A 10434-nucleotide genomic window follows, 5' to 3' on the forward strand; every position below is an offset into this window, starting at 1 on the left:
TTCTTTGAGAGTAATCGAGTGTATATTGATAGATAATCGACTATTAGTGAGTAATAGTCGAGTATTTTATACAAACTCTCTATATCTCAAGTTTACTCAAGTATCTAGTGAGCTTATTAGAGTATTTGATGGATATAATAGAATGCTGACAAAGTTAATCGATTATTGGAGTTTGATAATGGATTATTGACTTTCATTAGTCAAGTAAGAACTTGAGTTAGTCGAGTGAATGGCTGTTGAATTCAAATTTTATAGTTGTTACACTAACTGTTGCACGTGCTTTTAAGGTACAAATTGGACTGTTTAGCATTTGAAAAAGGCTCCAAAATTTTCATAAATCAATAAGCATGATATTTAAATATTCTAATAATTATTTTATAAAGAAAAGAAAATCATCTTTGTAAATTTCTATCTTTATTACAACAACTATAAAAGAAAATGAAGTTGAAGATAAAGGCTACCGTTCTTGAATTCTTTCAACTAACTTGAGTCAAAGAAATTGTTCAAATCTTTCATTCTCAATCCAAAAAAGAAAGAAAGAGTGCTTACATTCTTTATATTCTTTTATCTCTTTTTTTTTTTCTTTTTTCTTTTATTGTGAAAAGCCAATCTCTATATTTAAGCTCTATCTTGTAAACACTTCTCGTTGTGTTTCAAATTGTAATTCTTTCCTATCTTGTTGTGGTTAGGTTTGAGCCCTAAAAGGTAAGAGATTACACCTAATTCTTTGAAAAGATAAAAGGTTACGTTTGATCCTGTAAAAGATAGTGGTTTCAGTTGAGCCTTTAAAAATCGATTGTAGTTGTGAAAAGCTTAATTAGCTGCACTTATGAAAAGCTAATGTTATAGCCGAGTCTGGAAAAATTAAATGGATTGCTAAATCCTTGGTGAGCAGACAAGAGAGTGGAGTTGGCTGATTCAGGCCGAACTACTATTAATTTGCTATATGTTGCATTGTTATTTTTCTTTTGTTTTAGCACTACTTTTCTTTTTAACAAGAAGTTCCATTTTACATCTTTGATTTAAGTTTTGCAATTCACATCAACAATTTTTTGAAACCCTAAAAGAGTAAATCCTTTTTGTATCAAATTTATTTTACTCTTTCTCACGTCATTTTCTCTCGAGACTTTATTTAAACCATCAATTTTCATATATTGAAAAGTTCAAACTATTTTCTTAAAGTCTTTTTTAAATCAAGAAAAATTTTGTAAATTCAATTCACTCCCCTCTTGAGTATACATTAGTTCTTTCACCTATGAACTAGGAGTATTCACGAGTTGATTGTTTTGTTCACTCCACGTAGGGGGTGCTTAGCATGGAAGCATGTTATAGGGGCAATCTAAGTAGAAAATGTAATAAGACAAAAAATCAAGCCTCATGGTGGAATAAACTTTGGTCGTTAAATTAGTATTTAGTAACGAGAATATGAGCAAAGGGGAATAGAGTAACAAAAGGAGTAGTACTAAATGCTTACTTGTCTCGGGAGAATTTAAGGCTTTTATTAGAGATGTGTAAATGGTTGGTTTGGTTATCTATCGAAATTCATTAACCGATTAAATCGAATGAAGAAGTAAAATTGAATTGAACCGACTCATTAAATCGAATAAGTTGATAACTAAAAAACTAAACCAAATTGTATAAATTGAATTAAATTGATTAAATTAAAAAATAAAAAAAATCAAAATAACTAATTGATGTGGCACCACCTAGAATTACCAAAATACCCCTACGCGCCAATAGTCTTACCTGCCACATGGATCCCTTGAGAGACTGACACGTGGCAAGTCAACAATCCGGAGCGGAGCCCGAGAAATCCGGGCCAGGCTGCAAGACCCGTTCCACCTTGACCGAGATTCTCGGGAGTCGTGTCCCCGCTCAACACGGATTTATCCCGGGTACCCCATAACGGGTCTACATATAAAAGACAAGAATTCTCACCAGGTACACCAAGTTCCACAACTCTTACATTTATTACGACTTGCATTTATTCTACTGATTTGAGCGTCGGAGTCCACCCCGGGGGACCCTAGCCCCGCCACTCCATTATCTTGCAGGTCCGACATCACCAAGTCCGAGGTCTGATTCCCGAGGTCCATTCGGAGAGGTGGCACGTGGTGGTCGGTCCCAAAAACCATCATCATTTGGCGCCCACCGTGGGGCCGACGTCCAGACTCGCCAGCCTCTTCTTTCCCTACCTCGCGCTTCCGACTTCAACTCCTCACCTCGGACCTCGGTCTTTCCACAGGTATCACACAACTTTCGCTCCTGGCCATAACTACCTACATGGCTCCCCGAAGGGATGTGACTCGAAGCTAGGCTGAGGCTAATTTAGAGGCCTCACCGCAAGGGGAGAATCCACCACTTTCGGCCAATCCAATGCCAGAGGATCGACTCACCAGGTTGGAGAATCAGGTCCAACAGTTAACAGAGTTGTTGACTGGTTATTTACACCAGAATGAACAACATCGTCCGCATGTGCCCTCTCAGAGGGCGGAGCACCAGTCGCCTCCTCCTACTTGGGAGCCTCGTCAATCCCGCCAGTCAGGCCAAGAAATCCACTCCTCTGAGGTGGCAGGATCTACTTCTTCCCCTTCACGAGAAGGAGGGACTTCTCAAGAGAGGTGACTGCGTTTCCTAGAGAGGCAAGTCCAGGAACTCAAAAAGGGAAAGGAAGAGCTGCCCCGCCTCGGCCCTTACCAACCCTTGAGCAAGGGCATCATGTCAGAGGTTCCACCAGAAAGGTTTCGTATCCCATCTATCAAGCTCTATGATGGAAGCACAGACCCCTATGATCACGTAGAACTTTTCTCCTCTCACATGCTGGTGCAACTGGGGTCGGACGCGATGTGGTGCCGGGCATTCTCGGCTACTTTGGGAGGTCATGCCCGGACTTGGTACTCTTGTCTTCCCCATCGTTCCATCAACAACTGGGAAGAGCTAAAGACCTGTTTCCTAGCCCATTACGCTCCCTTGAAGCGCCACCGGAAGTCTTCCATGGCTTTGGTGAATATCAAGCAAAACCAGGGTGAATTCCTAAGGGATTTCGTGGCTAGATTTAATGAGGAGGCATTGAGCATTGACGAGTTCGATCAGCGGATCGCAATGGTGGCTCTCCAGAATGGCTTGAGGGCTGGACCATTCGCTCAGTCCTTGGCCAAGACTCCACCTTGTACTTTCACAGAATCCCTTACACGGGCTAACAAATACATCAATGCTGAAGAGGTGATGAAGGTAAAGCGGGCTGAACAACCTAACAAGAAAGAAAGAGAGAATGAGAAGAAAAAGCCAGTGGTGGAACAGAAGACGGACTACCGCCCCTCCCGAGCTCCAGATCGCCCGGGTTTTGGGGGTGCCCGGGGAAACCCGATGAGTTACACTCCCCTCAACGCCAGTCGAGCAGAGATTTTACTAGCATTAGAGGATAAGGATTATCTACAACGTCCTCCACCACTGAGGTTTCCACCCAACACTCGAAGTAAAAGGAAGTATTATCGTTTCCACCGCGACCATGGTCATGTTACAGAGGACTGCATCCAGTTAAAAGAAGAGATTCAGGAGCTTATCAACCAGGGTTACCTCCGAGATTTCGTTGGTCAAGAAGGCGTGAGTTCGGGTAGAGTTGAGTCCAAGTCGGATATAGGAGAAGGTCTCCTACTCGGGATCGCTTCCGAGAGCGAAGTTGGACACCGTCCCGGAGAGAAGGAAAACAGCCCCGCTGGGGATCGATGAGCTCCGAGACCGTACCGGGTGATAGAATCCTTAAGTTTGGGAGGCATATCAACTAGAAGACATGGAAAGCAAGTCCTTAAAGCATACCTGGAATGTCCAAAACTTAAGGAAGTTTTTTCAATGAGAAGGGGAATTCCTCGAACCTCTTTGTACCCTTTCTTTTACGACTAATGGCAAGACTTCGAATTCTCTCCATCTAATAGCAATCCCACGAAGGCCACATTTCGCCAAAGAAAAATCCAAGGGTTACAAGCCCTAGGCCGTCCCCAAAGATGGACTAATGGCCACGGAAAAACTCATCCAAGGGTTACAAGCCCTAGGCCGTCCCCAAAGGTGGACTAATGGCCACGGAAAAACTCATCCAAGAGTCACGAGCCCTAGCCGTCCCCGAAGGTGGACTAATGGCCAAGGAAAAACTTTAGCCCGACACCCTTCTTCGCGAGGGAATGGCTAAAATGCAATGGTCACGAGCCCTAGGCCGTCCACGAGCCGAAGATGGACTAATGGCCAAGGAAAAACTCTAGCCTAACACCCTCCTCCGCGAGAGAGTGGCTAAAATCCAAGGGTCAAGTGCCCTAGGCCGTCCACAAGTAGAAGGTGGACTAACGGCTAGAAGAAACTCAACACCCTCCTCGACGAGGGAGTGACAAAAATCCAAGGGTCATGAACCCTAGGCCGTCCACAAGCCGAAGATGGACTAATGGCCAAGGAAAAACTTGAGCTCGATACCCTTCTTCGCAAGGGAGTGGCTAAAATCCAAGGGTCACGAGCCCTAGGCCGTCCACGAGCCGAAGATGGACTAATGGCCAAGGAAAAACTCTAGTCCGACACCCTTCTTCGGGAGAAAGTGGCTAAAATCCAAGGGTCACGAGCTCTAAGCCGTCCACAAGCCGAAGATGGACTAATGGCTACGGAAAAACTCTAGCCCAACACCCTCCTCCGTGAGGGAGTGGCTAAAATCCAAGGGTCAAGTGCCCTAGGCCGTCCACAAGTAGAAGGTGGACTAACGGCCGGAAGAAACTCAACACCTTCCTCGACGAGGGAGTGACAAGAATCCAAGGGTCAGGATCCTAAGCCATTTCCAAGCCGAAGGTGGACTAACGGTTGAAAAAAAAAAAAAATCAAAGCCCAGCACCCTCTTCTGTGTGGGAGTGACTGAAATCTAAAGGTCAAGAGACCAAGGGATCCTATCTTGACAAGAGGATATCTCAGCCTGATCAGCCAGACCAAGGAATCCCACTAGAGGATATCTCAGCCTGACCAAGAGAAGAAACACAGAGGTCAGGGAAGGAAAACCACAGCTGGACACAAGCCAAAAGGAGCTCAACAGACGTGACTTAGCTTGAAAAATCTCGAACCACGCCTGCGACAAAGAAAAGCTAAAGAAATTGGTTAGTCGACTTATTTTGTGTTATTAATAAATTTATATATATATATTAAATAAATATATATATAAAAAAAAATGGGGCAGGTGCCCCAAGGTCGGCCATAGCCGACCTCAGCATACATATATATATGCATTTACATTAAAGTATATAAATATATATATATTTAAAAAAAATTATTAGAAAAAGTAAGAAAGGGGGCAAAAGCCCCAAAGGTCGGCCATGGCCGACCCAATATATCTATATATGTATATATTAAAAAAAAAAAGGCAAGCAAACGAGTAGGGGGCAAGCACCCTAAGGGAGGTTGGCCATGGCCGATCTCGGCCAGGCCAGCCCTGGCTGAGGGCGGCCAGGTCAGTCCTGGCCGTGCCTGAGCCATGGCCGAGCTTGGCCAGGTGCTCGGCCATGGTCGACCTCGGCCATGGTCGAGGCTTGGCCAGGCCAACCTCGTCCAGGCAGACCTTTGCTTGGCCGAGGAAGAAAATGCATTTTTAAAAAAAATAATAATAATAGGGAAAGAAAGATAAAAGTAAAAAATAATAAAATAAAATAAAAATAATATAAATAGAAAAGGCAAAGGAAGGAAAAAAAAACTAACTTGGAGAGTTTGGGGTTTGGTTGTCTCATACTTAGAAATACTCTTGTGCACCTTGGGAAAAATTTACAGTCAAATAAACTCAAAAATTAAGTTATTCCTCGACCCAGCAAGATTCTCAGCTCAGCTCAAGGAGTGGGGGGCAAGTGATGTGGCACCACCTAGAATTACTAAAATACCATTACGCGCCAATAGTCTTACCCACCACATGGATCACTTGAGAGACTGACACGTGGCAAATCAACAATCCGGAGCGGAGCCCAAGAAATTCGGGCCAGGCCGCAAGACCCGTTCCACCTTGACCGAGATTCTTAGGAGTCGTGTCCCCGCTCAACACGGGTTTATCTCGAGTACCCCATAACGGGTCTACATATAAAGGACAAGAATTCTCACCAGGTACGCCAAGTTCCACAGCTCTTACATTTATTACGACTTGCATTTATTCTACTGATTTGAGCGTCGGAGTCTACCCCGGGGGACCCTAGTCCCGCCACTCCATTGTCTTGCAGGTCCTATCACCGAGGTCCGACATCGCCAAGTTCGAAGTCCGATTCTCGAGGTCCATTCGTAAAGATGGCACGTGATGGTCGGTCCCAAAAACCATCATCACTAATAAAAAATATATAAAATAAAAAAAATGACTCATTTTTTAAACATTAAAATAATATAGTTTTAAAATTCGATTAGTTTGGTTGTTTCAATCATAAAAATTAAATTTTAAAAAAAAAATTAATTGAATGAAATTCAGACACAAAAAAAAAAAAAATTAAACTGAATCAAGAAATTCGATGAATTCAATTTAGTTAGTTTGAATCAACTGAACATTTATTTTTCCCTAACTTTTATAGCTTGCATAGTTGTGGTTCGAGTGCGATTCCATAGAGGAAATTCCTTGAGATGTGACGTGGGCGTATGGCCAAGGCATGGTTGGTGCCAGGCCGCCGTTGAGCCATGCTCTTCCTAATGATTGAGGCGTGAGATTTCACCACGTGGCAACTTTGGTGTTTTCTAAGTGATCTTTGTGACAGATTGTTAAGATTAGACTCTGTGAATTTCCTGCAGGTTCACGTGTCCCCTCTGGATTAGTCCTCGTGTTACTTCAGAATTGGTTAATAGTTTACTTAATTATCTCCGAGTTAAAAAAAGAAAAAAATTCTATTTGCAATCATAAATTTTACTTTTCGTAATCACACTACACGTAAAATATTAAATTTTACTATTTGTAACCACATTTATTACTTTGTCCAATTATTTATATACCAAATACACTCTCTAAACACTCATTTCTCAAAAAACACACCCCACGCGCATCCAAGTTATTCTTTTTCGCATCAAACCCTGGTATTCTTCCTGCTCTCCTTCTTCGCGCATCAAATCTTGTTCTTCTTCTTCTTTTTCTTTAGACCACTCTCACAGACTATTGCCGACCTCTGGTCGTCGCCCACTTCGCTTGCCTTGCCCACCTTTTTCATTAGAATTCCCCAAAATCTTAGAACTAAGTAATGCCTCTCTTTCGGGGGATTAGGGGAACCCCTCACCCCCAAATCTCGCTGTTAGGGAGGTGAGGGCTTCCCGAAGGGCGAGATTCAGGGAACCCCATACCCCCCGAATCTCGTTGTTCGGGGGATTAAGGGTTCCCCGAACTGCGGGGTTCAAGGAACCCCTAATCCCCCGAACAACGAGATTCGGGAGGGGTATGGGGTTCCCTGAATCTCGCCCTTCGAGGGTAAGGAGTTTCTTGAAAAATATGAAAGCAATAATACTAATGATATAAAATATGAAAGTAAATGATGTACAAAATTGAAACCGAACTTACCTAATTTCTCACAATGAAATTTGGATCAGATTATGTTGATTTATTGGTATCAAAAATTAAAATTAACTTAAAAGAAAAATTAAGATTAAAGCAACATTAATTAAAAAAATAAATATAATATTAATCCAAAGATTTGGGGAACAATGATTTGGAATAATTTATATACAAAATCATTTTATATATATAATAATATAATATACATATAATAGTATCCATTCTCCCAAATCCATGAGTTCGGGAGAATGGATACAATTGCATTCTATATACATATTATATAGTATAATATTATATAATATATTATATAATTGAATTAGGGAGAATTGCATTCTCCCGAATCCATAGCTTTGGGAGAATGCAATTCTCCCGAATTTATGATTTCGAAAAAAATAGTTTTTCCCAAACTCATGGGCTTAGAGGAATTGATTTTTCCCAAATTCATGGATTTGGGGTGCTTATTGAAACCTGAGGTTTGGGGTTCCTCAAACATCCAGAACGCTAGGGTTCGGGGCATCCCCCAAGCCCCGAACCTCGAGGTTCAAGGCATCCCCTAGCCTCCAAGGTAGTGTATTTTTTATTTTTTAATTAATCTTATTTTGTAATTTATCCGTCATGTATGTATATATAAATTATGTGATTGAACTAGTGATATATGTTATAAATTGTGTTTTTTCTCGCCGAAACATGAATACTCGTTATCTTCTTTGTCAAACTCTGCGTAAACATTTGCAGATAATAATCATCCATCGCTGATAATAATGGCTATAGCGATGAGAACTCGGCTAAGCAATGGTTGGTGTTCAATAATAGTGGCTGTTGCTCGGTGTTGAATAATAATAGTCGCGTGATGTTCAGTTGTGTGTGAGAAAGTGGTTGTGGCCATGGTGGTCGAGAAAGTGAGTGCACGCGTTTGAAGAGTAATGATGGGTGGTTGAGCGTTAAATATTTAAATGAAGGGCAAATATGAGTTTTTATCTCAAGATATTTTAGAAATATTAAAAATGGGTTACAGAGAGCAAAACGTATGGTTGCAAATAGAATTTCCCAAAAAGTAAGCCAAATTTTAAATTTCACTTGCCTTTTTTACAATTTTATCCCTATTATAAAAAATAAATAAATGCTACTAAATGGGTCGACAGGTAAATTTATAGGAAAGACGGCCACAAAAATTGGCCCACTTCTCTTCGCACAGTATCATTATTTGAAATGGGAAATTTTTTTTAAGAAATAGATAGGTTGACAGAAGAATTTACAGAATAGGGGTTAAAAGACTAAAATACTCTTGTTTACATTATATTGTATTTTTTTCAATGTAATGTGATGATATTTTAGTCTTTTAACTCCCATTCTATAAGTCCGTCTGTTAATCTGTCTGATCTTATAAAATAATTCTTGAAATGAAAATGTAATATTAAAAAAAAGAACCTATGACTACTCAATATAATAATAATTATAAAATAAAAAAAAAGTTTCAAACAACTGATAAGATTATGTTAACTAGAAAATAACAGTAAAATTGAAAGACAAACGTTACATGAATTATATTAAATATTTAATTTTAAATATATATAAATTGTGATTACATTTAGAGAGTGTATCAAAAAAAAAAAAGTTACGAATCCCTACAAATTAATCAAAGTAAAACTTGAATAGATAAATAAAAAAAATATAATCATAGTATATAAAGACAGACACCCCTTTTTACTGGGGCCCCAGCCATGGCACCAAAGTAGCCTTTCGAGGGGTGGGGGCCCACCGATGGGGTGTAGAAACGCCGGATGGCCGGTCGTGTGGTTTTGCGGCGGTAGCCATGGACGGCTGCCGCCACCCCTATATATATTTTAAAAAATTATTATATATAAAACAAAACACTTTGTTTCATAGTCAACAATAAGTGCTATTACAACATCACATCTCGTGTGGCGTCCACACACTACTTGACTTGTTCAATAATTAAAAGTTTTGATGTCATCTTTCTATATAAATAATATATAATTCATGAATTAACGATCATATATTAGGAGAAATTTATTTTAGGACAAATTAAAATTTTAAACAATCTTTTTATGAAGTAATATATTTCGTATGTCAATGATTATATATATGAAAGGATTTATTTTAGAGTAAATAAATAAATAAGGGTTATGGAAATAAAAAAAATAAATCTTTATTCGAACGTGTCGCAAGTTATTTTTATGTTTCTTCAATTTAAATGAGTTATAATTATGCATTTAATTTGTAAGAGTAATCTAAATAGCAAGGGAAGTGATAGAGATATATAAAGAGAGAGAGTGCGCAAAATAGCAGAGACAAAACGATGACAACGACAATAATGGTGATGTAAGTGAAGATTGAGAGAGGCGGACACACAACGCAATAGAGACCAAGAGGCATGGAGCTTGACAAAGATGAAGATGTAGGTAAAAACTATTAGAGTGTGACGAGGACGAAGAGAAATAGAGCGACGTAAGCAAACAAAAGAGGAGTGAGTCGAAAAGAAGCAAACTAGGTAGGGTTCACTTTGGAAAATGATCTCCCTTTCTTAAGAGGAATTTTCCAAATGTATCATTTTAACACTTGTAAAATTGATTGAAAATGACTTTTTATTGACTTTCTTGCTTTCCTGGCACCAAACATAAAAGAACAAGGAAAGTATTTTTTTAAAAAAATAATTTTTTTTTCTTCTTTCCAATTAAATGGGGCCTAAATTGTCATTGGAAATGAATTTGTGTATTTGTTTATACAAAGTGAGTGCATAAGGTGAAGTTGAAACTTTTGTTGTTTTTATGGGTTGTACAAAGAAGTTACACCATATGATAAATATTTACGAAATTCAATTATAAAACAAGAGAAGCTAAGATTTTGTTCTCTTTACTATTTTTATTTTATTTTTAGTTTTTAATTTTTAA

At 39.5% G+C, this 10434-nt stretch overlaps 1 protein-coding gene across 1 annotated transcript; it reads left to right on the forward strand.

The window, feature by feature from the left end:
* Positions 1-2718: 2718 nt before the first annotated feature.
* On the forward strand, positions 2719-3729 carry LOC127812761 (uncharacterized). Its single transcript, XM_052353287.1, has one exon. The coding sequence runs from the start codon at positions 2719-2721 to the stop codon at positions 3727-3729; it is 1011 nt and encodes a 336-aa protein (XP_052209247.1).
* Positions 3730-10434: the final 6705 nt, after the last annotated feature.

The sequence above is a fragment of the Diospyros lotus genome, chromosome 11 (genome assembly GCF_014633365.1).
Source record: "Diospyros lotus cultivar Yz01 chromosome 11, ASM1463336v1, whole genome shotgun sequence".
Lineage (NCBI taxonomy): Eukaryota > Viridiplantae > Streptophyta > Magnoliopsida > Ericales > Ebenaceae > Diospyros > Diospyros lotus.